This window comes from Bubalus kerabau, chromosome 2 (assembly GCF_029407905.1).
Source record: "Bubalus kerabau isolate K-KA32 ecotype Philippines breed swamp buffalo chromosome 2, PCC_UOA_SB_1v2, whole genome shotgun sequence".
Taxonomy (NCBI): Eukaryota; Metazoa; Chordata; class Mammalia; order Artiodactyla; family Bovidae; genus Bubalus; species Bubalus kerabau.
Genome location: NC_073625.1, coordinates 140,818,793 through 140,831,499, shown reverse-complemented (window position 1 = coordinate 140,831,499; position 12,707 = coordinate 140,818,793). Strand labels below are relative to the sequence as shown.

General features: G+C 40.8%; 1 protein-coding gene across 1 annotated transcript in view; it reads right to left on the bottom strand.

The window, feature by feature from the left end:
• Nucleotides 1–12,707, bottom strand: part of SPATA16 (spermatogenesis associated 16) — a 245,846-nt gene that overhangs the window by 18,497 nt on the left and 214,642 nt on the right. The window contains 1 exon segment of the mRNA XM_055569023.1: nucleotides 11,707–11,790. Coding sequence (XP_055424998.1) covers nucleotides 11,707–11,790 — 84 coding nt within the window.

The window sequence follows — 12,707 nt, the reverse complement described above, 5'->3', positions numbered from 1 at the left end:
CAGGCTATAGACCATGCGGTTGCAAACAGATACGACTGAGCACTGAACACAGGCTGCCTTTTTCCTTGTCCTTTGGCTGGAGGGAGCAGGATTTTGTTGGGGTTTTTGTTTTGTTTGTTTCTGTGTTACTAGGTTTCATCATCAAGTGTGGACTGTCTGAAGCAAAAAATAAGTAAATAAAAGAAAATCCAGTGAACTCATCACCATGTTATTGCTCAGGACTCTAGGTCATTTCTCTTTTCATCCCACCTTTCAGTGTCTTATATTTGTTTTACATATAATGTCCAAAGTTGTGCTTAATGTGAGGAATAGGGAAAAGCATGTCTCCTCCATATTCCTGTAAGTGGAAGTCCTCCGATCATTGCTTTAAAAAAAATAATTTCTGACCTTTATTCCTCAGGAAGATGTATTTTTATTTCTTGAATCTGTTTTCTCAGTTGCTTCTAAAGATTTTTATCATTATGATGATGTGAATAACTGAGGCTGAAAGGGGTATCCTCTCCATCAGAGGTATAAAAGCTTCTCGATTATCTTTCAATTCAATAAGAAAGACTAACTTTATCCTGTCTCTGGGTTAGGCTCTCTAATTTAGGTCCAAATTTCACTAGCCACCTCATATTCTCCAGAATCTCTTATCCAGCAAAAAGCCATTTAAGCAGTTATAGGGCTTCCCTGGTAGCCCAGACGGTAAAGCATCTGCCTAACAATGCAGGAGACCTGGGTTTGATCCCTGGGTTGGGAAGATCCCCTGGAGAAGGAAATGGCAACCCACTCCAGTATCCTTGCCTGGAAAATCCCATGGACTGAGGAGCCTGGTAGGCTACAGTCCATGGGTTCGCAAAGAGTCGGACATGACTGAGCGACTTCATTTCACACATATGTTTTACACACACAGTTTTGATGATGCTAAGAGATACGGGTGTGTTGGTGCTTGTGGCATTTGTGTGTGTTTTACATCATGGTGTTGTTCCTTCCTCCACATGTACACTTTAAGAAAGTTGTAATCAGAATGATAAATGATCCATACCTTCCTTTAGGGCTGCATGTAAAGGCAGTTTTATTTTGCCCTTCTCCAAAAGATGAAAGGTCTAATGAGTCCACTATAAATGACTGAATGAGCCACAAGTCAATTACTCTGAACTTGTTAATCCTACTTTCAATACAGAATGGAAGATGTCCTATGGTTCATTTAGCTACTAAGTGGTGTAAGCTGAATATTTTGTTATTCTTCAGAATTACAAAGGATTACAACTTAACCTATAAATACATTGCTGTCTACCAAGCAAAGGAGATACTTAGGTAATTTAGAGACAGTAACTTTTAGGATGAATGGCAAACTCATTCTTCAGTTCAAATGAAATTGAGATATATGCTCCCCTCCCTTGCCCCAGAATATTTCACTGAACTTCTGAAAGATGTATTTAGAAACGTTTTTACAGAGATAAAAATACTAGTAGGTTTGGAGTAATATGAGTATTTCCAATTTCTGTTTTAGTCACTTCCTTATATTATTAGCTCACTAATGGGACAGGCAGGGAGGGATTCCTGGAAGAGGAAGAGTAAACAATGTGCTGTCCAGTCTCGAACATATGCCTCTGTGCTGTGAGGTAAGGTTTGCAGGGGTTACAGGAATATGTGCTTCTGAAATTGTGTTTTCATGGAGATCCTGGTGCATTTCAAAGTGCTTAGTTAATGCACCAGAAAGTGTAAGCCATAGTAGAAATACTACAGGAATGACCAGACTTCCAAGCTGTTCTCGTGGGGTTCTGCTGTTGCAGGAAGAAGGAAAATGATGAGCTCTCAAAGCAACCTAAACAGATAGGTCTATAAAGGGAGACATGGTGAAGGAGGACAATAAGAGTACCATGTTCCAGGGGCTAGTGGGTACTGTGCTTCAGCTTTGGTCATGCATCTGCTGCAAAGCAGTCTGGGTAAGTCACCATCTGGTTCTATGAGCTGTGATCTAGAATAGGATGGCTTGCAATCCTCCTATTATCACTCATTGCTGAAAAGCAGATTCAAAGATTGTCTTCTTGGTTGTCTTACGGAATCTGAGCTTGGGTCAGGCAGTGTTCTTTGCACCATTAAATTTTAGTAGCTGCATTTGGTTTAACTTGAGTGTTCTAGTTAATGACTAGGAACAGAGTCTTTGACCCAAACAAACTTGATTCAAAACTGAACACTGTCCCTTTAACATAGGCTTGTTTCCTTGTTAATTCTACAAAGCTCTTTCCCTCATTTTCCAAAGGAGAGATAATGACATCTCTCATAGGATTGTTGCAGTCATTAAATATGATAACTTCTTGTTGTGCTTCACATATACTAAGAGATCAGTATTCATCATTATGATATTTGTCATCACCACATTATTCATTTTTTATCACATTGTTTATTTAGCTGAAATAATTTTTTCTATAGCCTGTTTCCATTGTAATAGTTATTCAAAAGCAAACTTTCAACAGACTAACATAGTTTAAGAATTTGTTGGATATCACAGTATTTTATTAAGTATGTGAGGACCTAATCAATGGCTGATTAGTTTTGTCTAACCCTTGATAAACTCCTGGTTAAAAAGGCACAGTTTCTAGATTCATGCTCCCTAGATGAGAGCCATGATAGATCCGACTCCTACACAGAAATGTTTCTGCTGCAGAAATTTCTTGCAAAATCATCAAAGTTTCAGAATACTTTTAGCCAACAAAGTATATGAGAGATATTCTCAGTTTTGGAGGAAAGGCCGAATACAGGTGGAAAGTGAGTGACTAGCAAATGCAGCTACTGAAAATGTTTAACAAATTAACCACATACTTTTTCCTTTAAGTCAGAGGAGAAAGATTTTGTTCGATTTAAGTGGTGATTGAAATTCACCATGTATCAATATTTGGAGTGTTGCACAGTGGCCAGGGGAGATGTCCAGAACTGAGGCTCTCGGCTTTCTCTGCTTGCCAGGCTAGACGTGGCTTTGCTGTCTGTTTGAGGAAGGTCCTCCCTCCGGGTCTGACGGTTGCAGGGCTCAGCCTCTGACCACAGTCAGGAGGGTCTGCCAGGGCTTTGGCAAAGGCTCCTCCACTACAGTTGCCCGTTTAGACACTTACTGGCACAGACTCATTGTCCCAGGAATTGCAATGATTTATTTTTTACAGGCACCTGGCCTCTTCAGCCCCTTGGGCCTTGCCTCCCTGCCTCCTTCCCCTCAGCATGGTCAGCAAAAGAGCACTTGGGTTTCTGTGCATGATCTGCATTTTGCCATGGACGAAACTGCTTAGCAGTGCTCAGAGCACACACCGTAAAGGAATTTGGGGATATGCTAATGAAGAAGCCCATAACCAGAAGCGGAAAAGATTCATAATCAAATTGCAGTAAATCTGTGGAGACTCCTTAAAGAACAAGACACACAGGAAAAGCTTGATTGCTGAAAAACTGCTTTGCAAATGAGTGGTATGGTTGCTGAATCTTTGACAAGATGGCAGTCCTGTCAGACAGACACAACGGCAGGCCCCAACTGCGTATTAGCCCAGATGCCTGGCCAGTGAAAGATAGATAGTGCCACACGTGTAGTCTCTCCCAGCAGAGTTGCTGGAAATACTCAGGTTTGAATGCTGATGTGGAAAGTAAACAAAATGCTCCGATTTGTTCTTTTCTCTCCCTCTTGGTTGGTTAACTGCCCCAGCCCATCTCACCAATTTGTGCTTTCCCCTGCATGGTCTGCCCATGTCAGCAGCCTTGCATAGAACAGAGTTGCTAACTGATATACAATTCTATCCCCCTTTTATCTTAAAAAGCAAATGAATGAATCAATGAATGTCATTTCTGTTTGACAGTGAGTATGATTTATAAGTTAAGATTTTGAGATAAAAAGGAACCCCCAAAGCTAAATATTTTATAATAAATTCACATGGATGCTTTAAGCTTTAAAGTTTAAAGATATCCACCTAAACTCCATTTGTTAGATTCATGAAGGATTATGATGTACTGTGTTATATTTTATTATTTGAAATTTTAAGGTAGCATTTTTTCTCATGAAAATTCATAGGATTATGATTAGATGCCAAAGTATCTCTCATTACTTTTAAAGTAACAAAGTTTTATTTCTCTTTATTTAGTCTCAAATCAGATCTAGAGGCATATCAGAATAAGACAATATTTCATGTCATACCAGATTAAATTTTGATCTTCACAGTGTGAAATTTAGACTTTGTAAATGAAGAGCCAATAACTTTGTCTTCTGAATTGTAGACAGTGTTGCTTAAATGTTTCTCTAAACTGAGTCTCTGGTGAGAAGAAATAAGAATGTTCCAACTTAACAGTTGGCATCTTTTTTTTTCTTTAAAAAGACTCCTTTTTCTACAGATTCCTTTTTCTATTTCCTTCAGGTCTAGTGCATTATGGGTCTTAGGATTCAAGGCACAGTAACACAAAATCATAGACCCTGAAGTTATTAAGTATGTGAAGACACTGTATTTCTCAGTAGGCTGTGATTTGCCTAAGATCCCACAAGTGGGACCTGAATTCATGGTCAAGAATTTGTAGATTGAGGCTTTGTATAGTTTCTGGTTATAGTTGGAGAACTAAGGAACAGCTGAGGAGGAGCCTATACCCGTGGATTACAGAGGGAGACTAAACCAAAAATTCCTTAGTGACCTCTTTGGCTCAGACTGAAAGAACTTTATTTTAAGAACTGAAGATAGACAAACTGGACAGATTTTACTTTGATTGGAGGTCACCATAATTCCCCTTTTGGCCTCATACCTGAATGCTCAGCCATACATAAAATAATGCTGGTTGGTTGGGCTTTTTCAGTTGCACAAAGCTTGGACTTCTCTCAAGAAAGAGATTAGGTTCTAAGGTCAGATCAAATCCTGACTCCACCACTTACTGACAGTGGGATTTTAGGAAAATTGCTAAACTTCTCTGTTTACAATAAATTATGCCTTTTACCCTATGTGAGGGTTAGTGAGTTGGTGTATATAAAGTGAATAAGAGTGTTGGCTTGTATTAAGAGCTCAGTAAACATTAATTCTTCTTTCATTTTGATGGTCTGACTTTCAAAAGACCCAGTTTTTCAGAGCAGAGAGGGGATTTTGAATCTTAGTTCATTATCCTTATTTTACAGATGAGAAAACTGAGGCCTGGAGAAAAGACATGGATTCGAGCTAATTTGCGACAGACCCAGGTCTCTGAATGTTAGTTCAGGATGTTTTTTTTACTGTATTAGCCTCCCTGTAAATAAACTTTTGTTCTTCTTGTGGATAGAAGGCAGAATCTGACCACTTCTTATAGCCACTGGGTTCAGGATTCAAGCCACCAGTATTCCTCTCCCGTATCACTGCCGTTACCTCCTAACTAGACTCCCTGACTCTGCCCTTGCCCTCTTCAATGTGGTCTCAATTCAGCAGCTTAGAGTAGTTTTTGTTTTTGTTTGATAAGGCATGACATCCTCTCCTCTCTCATTTCATCTCCTATTACTCTTGTCATTCTACTCCAGTCACCTTGCTCTACTTGCAGATCCTTGTACCTGGTAGGCACTCTCCAATCTCAGGGTCTCACGTTTGCTGTTTCCTTTACTTGGAATGCTTCTCACCAGATATTTGCATGGTTTGCATTTTTTTCAGATATTCATTCAGTCATCACCTCAGCGAATCCTGCCCTGACTATTCTATTGCAGTTGCAATCATCTGCTACTCTCCATTTTCCTTTCCTGGCATGTGTTACTTATATTCCATATTTCTTTAGATAGTTTATTGCCTACTTTTCTCTAGCAGAATGCAAATATCATGAGGGCACAGCTTTTTCATGGCTGTATCTCCAATGTCAGGAACAGTGTCTGCCCCTGACACTGATTGCAGGAATGAGCAGTGTGGTAACAGGACCTGTTATTCAAAAGGGTGTATTTTCTCAGATATTTTTGTTACAGACTAAAGTTAAGCAAAGTGTGATACTCTTATTTAAAGAATCCTATTGTGGCAAGGGACTTTCCAACATGAGAAAATTTACCGCACCTTTTTAAAAAACATAATCTGCTTATTTTTGTATTTGTACAGCTAAACCAACATACATATATCTTTCTGGAGTTAATTACTGGAAAGGAAATATTCTGTAAAGCCAAACCAAAACAAGAGTCACTTTCCTAAAACTCTATAAAGAATATACAGTGTTTTAGTTCTGGTGAATTGGAAAATAAACACAATTGTCACACTCTTTCTCTTTCTGGGTCCTTAGAGAAATCTCAAAGATAACAAAATATAGACAGGAGGTCAGCACTCATGAATCAGATTTCATCTTGATAGTCTTTTTATAGACCTATAACAAAGTGGAGCTCTGAAAATTGTGTTAGGTAATAGGGATTCTGACAGACCCTTTAACTCCATGGAACTGGGAGGTGCTGCTATAATTCTGCTGCTTCAGATGAAAATTTCAAGTGTTTTCATTAGGTACAACAGCTGTTTCTATTACAGATAACAGATCTCAGAGGTGGTGATGCTGATATCAACTTCTAGTGGGCTCAGAACATAGTGTAGCTTGTACAATTAGCTTTTTTTTTTTTTAATTATTTTTTTTTCTGCACATGCAAATTAACTCTGTAGCAGTAAAAGGAAATTACTTACTTGCTACCGGAATCGTCTGAAAGTGATACGATCATGCTTTGTAGTGTCGCATTAACCAAATTAAAAGCCCTTGGGAAAAATTTGGCACCCTGTTCCTTCCCATTCACATCTTCCTAAAGATCTCTCAGGAGCTTCCATTTAGAAAGCTGGGATCATTATCAGGGCTTTTAATTTGCAAAGATTGGCTGCTCACCAGTGAGTCTTTCTAGTTACCCGGAGGCGGGGTGGAGTGGTTCTGAGGTGTTCCAATCTCAGAGGCCTTGAACTTGACTATTCTCCTGACTCCTGCTTGCTTGCAGATATGTTTTTCAGTCTGGGGCCCCGATCCATGGCTCCACTGCTAAAGCTTATCTCTGAAGACGAATGCTATCACCTCATTCTCTCCACAAATGTACATATCACTCCACTTGGAAAAAGTGCAATCTGTTTCTCCAATCCTGTGACTCAGGGCTGGCCTAGGACTGCTGTGATCCATAGAATGTGGTGACAGTTGCTATCCTAGACCTGGACTAGTCTTTTAGAAGATGGATGGCTTTTACTTCCTTTTTCTTCAGATACTTCCTCTTGGAACCCAGTTCTTGTGCTATTTAAAGCCTAATTCACATGAAGAGGCCATATTTAGCCACTCCAGTCAATGTCTCAGCTGACTAATATCAGATATCAACCATATGAGGGAATCATCCTAGAGTCCAGAACATTTTAGCTGTCAGGTGACTCCAGCCCAAGGCGCAGAAGTCATCTGATTGAACTGCAGGAGAGATAGCAAGCAAGAACCACCTGGCTGAGTCTAGTCAACCCATAGACCTGTGGGAGATAATTTTGTTCTAAAGCACTATATTTGGGATGATATTTAACACAGCAGTAGAGTAACTGCAGTGAGGACAAAGTGTGAAGCTGCTGGCTAAGTTCTCCTGTGAATGTGGACATCAGATCACTAGCTTAGGGTCAGGTGAAACTTTGCCTACAAAGTGCAGGCAGGTGTAGACAAACATCAATCCCTCTTCCCCCTTTTTGGCTGGAATTTCATAATTGGACTATTCTGTTATCTCTTGGATTTGTAAATATATATGTTTACTGTACAAATGCAAATATTTCGTGGAGGGATACTGGTTTAAACCAGGGTCCAAGGGTACAGCAAACTTTTTTTGTGTAGGGGGCTTCCTTGATGGCTTGGATGCTAAAGAGCCTGCCTGCAATGCAGGAGACCCAGGTTCAGTCCCTGGGTGGGGAAGATCCCCTGAAGAAGGGAATGGCAACCCACTCTAGTATTCTTGCCTGGAGAATACCATGGACAGAGGGGCCTGGAAGGCTACAGTCCATGGGACCACAAAGAGTCAGACACAAACTGAGCGACTAACACTTTCACTTCACTTTTCAGATAGCAACTATTTTAGGCTTTGTGAGCTATATGGTCTTCATGGCAACTATTCAACTTGGCCAAGGTGACATAGATAATACTTAAATGAATGGCATGGCTATGTGTAGCAAACTCTATTTACAAATATAAGTACATGGTTGGTTTTGGACCTATGGGCTCTAGTTTGCTACCCTCTGTGCTAACAATTCTTTCTGTAGTAAGCACAAATATTCAATTATATTGCTTGACTCCCATGAGCCTTAGGTTTGGTTTACCTCTAGCTTTGGTTTGCCCTATCATTCCTTCTTAGTCTCCTTTGTAGAGTTTTCCTCCTAAATTTGAAATGTGCTCCTCAAAGCTGTTTTCTCATTATTTGATCTTTCTCTGCCATGCCACTCACTCAAGTGATTTCAGTTATCACCAATTTGCCAATGATTTAGAAATCTCTCTCTCTATTCAGTCTTCTATTCAGAACTCCAGACTCCTGTATTTCATCTTGGATATCTTGCCCTAGTTTCAATACCCTAACTTCAATGCTCGTTTTGTGCCAGCAACCCCATGGACTGTAGCCCACCAGCCTCCTCTGTCCATGGAATTCTCCAGGCAGGAATACAAGAGTGGGTAGTCATTCCATTTTCCAGGGTATCTTCCTGACCCAGGGATCAAACCCAGGTCTCTCACACTGTAGGCAGATTCTTTACTGTCTGAGCCACCAGGAAAATCCAGTTATTGGCCTTTTGTCCCTTAACCCCAATGGGGCTTCCCTGATTGCTCAGTTGGTAAAGAATCCACCTGCAATGCAGGAGACCCCAGTTTGATTCTGGAGTTGGGAAGATCCCCTGGAGAAGGGATAGGCTACCCACTCCAGTATTCTTGGACTTCCTTGGTGGCTCAGCTGGTAAAGAATCCACCTGCAATGCAGGAGACCTGGGTTTGATTTCTGATTTGGGAAGATCCCCTGGAAAAGGGAAAGGCTACCCACTTCTTCTGGCCTGGAGAATTCCATGGGGTCACAAGTCGGACAAGACTGAGTGACTTTCACTTTCACCCTTTGATGCTGGGGCTGGAACTCTGTAAACTCCATTTCTGTTTTGCCCACTCTTTGTCTCCATCAACAGGGGGCGATAGAGGGACACTGTAAAATCAAGGGAGAAAGGACTGAGGACTTCCTGTCTTCCTGGGGTTCCTGTGAGCATCTATTCAGTAAAGGTTCTTTGCTCTAGAAATATACATTCTTTTCTGTAATAGCTGTGAAATCTAGTTTTTCCAAAAGTTGCCAAATAACCTCCATTAAAACTGCTTTCCTTCCCTCCCCATCAGCAACAGTGGGTTAATGCCCCCTCCTCAGAAGTCTTTAATGACCCCTCCTCCAAGCTCGGGGACACTGGCACCAGCTAAACAGCACCTCCTAAGTAGGAGATCTGAGTTGCGGCCCAGCCGGGTCCCAACTCCAAGTTTCAATAATTGTAATCTCTTCCCTTTGATTCTTCAGCCCTTAAGGAATAGTAGCTGTTTCTTTTAACAGTTCCATTGTGATAAATTGTTTTCCTTTTCAGTTACCTAAATTTTCATACCCAGTTAACCACCCTGTATATTAACTTCCTTTTCAAATACCTGGTATGCTTTCTGTGGACTCTGAAAGTGTTTATGTTCTCAGCCCAAAGCTGCTTCTTTGAAGTGTTTCCTTTCTTCCTTTGCACCAGCAAACCTCTCCCTATTCCCCACCTGGTGGCTCAAGCCCAAAGTCTGAGCATTGTTCTAACTTTTTCTGTCGTCTAAACTCCCATCTGCAATCAGTAAATAAGGCCTGTGGATTTGCTTCCTGAATATTTCTTATATCTGTCTGCTCCTCTCCATCTCTGTGCCCACCAAAGTAGATCATGCTACCACCTTATAACTGACCTCCCCAGATTTCTGTAGCCTGTTTGTTATCCCACTACAGCCCTAGAAATGTCTCAAAAATATTTACCACATAAATACTTCCTGAAACGTTCTAAATCCTGAACATAATTTATAAGACCTGTGATTTGATTTCTCCTGCCTTTGCACTTCATTTTAAACCATGTTCCTTGTTCCTTTATCAATTTTACCATGCTTTCTTAGCATTCTTGGTACAAGCTTTTCTCTTTGTGTAGAAATCTCCCTTTTCATCTAGATAGCTACTACTATCTTTTGAATGTTTTATAAATATCACTTTCTCAGAGATGGATTTTCTGACCTCTCAGACCAGATTATATTCCTCTATTTGTTCCCATAATCACTGAACATCTACTTTTAAAATATAATATTTATAAACGTTTAAGTAGCTGCTTCTTTCCTAGGTGGTAAGGCCTATATAGGTAGGGGCTGTGTTTGCCTTGCCCAGCAAAAGGTCCATAACACACAGTAATCTTTCAGGCATAGTAGATATTCAACAAATATAAGATGAGTTCAGTTGATTTCTGTTCTATACACTCACATTCTGTTCTATACATTCATATACAATGTTTTATATATTCAATTCAGGTTCTCTGAATTGATTACAGGAGAGACACATTGCTGCAAATGCATCAAAATCCCTCTTGGCTGACTTTACCTCTTAAACGGAACAGTTGTTTTCTTCTCACATCTCCTGACTCCAGTTTTCCCTTTGTGAGTTCTTAGCATGATTGGAGGAGACTGAGTGGGGAGTCGGAGAAGGCTATAGCACCCCACTCCAGTACTCTTGCCTGGAAAGTCCCATGGACGGAGGAGCCTGGTGGGCTGCAGTCCGTGGGGTTGCAAAGAGTCAGACACGACTGAGCGACTTCACTTTCACTTTTCACTTTCATGCATTGGAGAAGGAAATGGCACCCCACTCCAGTACTCTTGCCTGGAAAATCCCAGGGACAGAGAAGCCTGGTAGGCTGCAATCCGGGGTCGCTAAGAGTTGGACACGACTGAGCGACTTCACTTTCACTTTTCACTTTCATGCATTGGAGAAGGAAATGGCAACCCAATCCAGTGTTCTTGCCTGGAGAATCCCAGGGATGGTGGAGCCTGGTGGGCTGCCGTCTATGGGGTTGCACAGAGTCGGACACGACTGAAGCGACTTAGCAGCAGCAGCAGCAGCAGCAGCAGCAGCAGCAGAGTGGGGAGTACATTGATCAGAATTTATCACTTTCATCTGGACTGTAAACCAACACTACTCCTTCCTACATTGTCAGAAGGTCTTGTGGTATCACACAAGTCTCCTGAGTATCTGAGGCCAGGTGCATCTCAGGGCTTGTTTTGTGTAACTCAGGTAACCAGTGAAGAGATGTTCTCCTACTTCTAACAACCAGTATGTCATTTCTTCACCCCAGACATCAATGTGCTAGTTTTCTTCTAGTTCCCTGAAATGCAGCCATTATTCCTCAAGTGCCAATTACAGGAGAAAGGGTTGGGGAGCAAATTGAAACATTGATGAAGGGGCTTTAAATATATAAAATAACCAATAATGAGGGAGCAGATAATGAAAATATAACATGAAAATGAGCATGATAAGAGGCCCCAAAAGTACAGGACCACAGTCAGAAATGCAGCAGACCTGAAGGAACAAATTAAATAAATGTCCACATTTCATCTTGGTTATACTTCCAGGGAATGGGCTGCATTTGTTTTAAGAAGAAAACCACCAATAAAACAAGCTGAGAAACTTCCTTTTATCTTGAAACAGATTTGACCCCAAATGGATATTTTCTTGGAGAAGAATATATCTTTTTTTCCTCCAGCTGAAAGGTTTACCTTTTGAATTGTACTCCACACACGTTCTTTATCGTTTCTTCTTCCTTCAAGGGTGTCCATGGCGTCCGCCATTAGTGACTGCAGCTGTGGAGATAGACACGATCATGTGGATCACCCAGAAATAACTTCTCTAAATACACAGATTAAAACCTAATTAAAAAATCATTTGCACGCTGATGATTTTATTACTCATCTTTCCGACAATGAACGCCGCCACCTCATTGCTGCTTCAGTCATTACCAAGTATTATTGCAGATATAAAATATTGAAACAATGGAAAGATTCTTCTTGAAAATTTGTAGAAAACATATAGGTTTTAATGTAGTGGGTGTCGATGTTTTATGAAAACAGATTTGGGTTGTAAAGAATGAAGGCAGTAGTTAATTCTCTTGGGACATGGCATGTAGTACATGAACGCATTGTAGTGTTTTCTCCTGAGGCTAATGTATCATAATCCTAGGCATCATGCAAAAACTCACCAGAGGACCATACTAGAATTGTGTTGTTTTATTACCTCTTAAAGGATCTGGCCCACTGAAGTTCTTTTACTATTCTTTTCTTTTCTAAAATTTCAAAATAACCGAGATTTCTCTTTAGGTTCCATTTCAGAGGCGAGTTTTAGAATTCCACCCTTTGCCCCAAACTGCCATATTCCAATTTAAAATAATTCTACACACACGTTGGGGCTTTCCAGGTGGCTCAGTGGTAAAGAATCTGCCTGCCAAGCAGGAGACACGGGTTCAGTCTCTGTGTCAGGAAGATCCCTTGGATAAGGAAATGGTGACCCTCTCTGGTATTCTTTCCTGGGAAATCTCATGGACAGAGAGGCCTGGCTGGCTACAGTTAATGGGGTTGCAAAGAGTTGGACGTGACTGAGCAACTAAACAGCAACAGCTGCACACAGATGATTTATGTGCCTGCAAAGTAATGAGGCCACATCAAGCCATGTGACATTTGAAGCTGAAAAAAAAGTTCTCTGAAGAAGAGCAGATGCCAGTTCA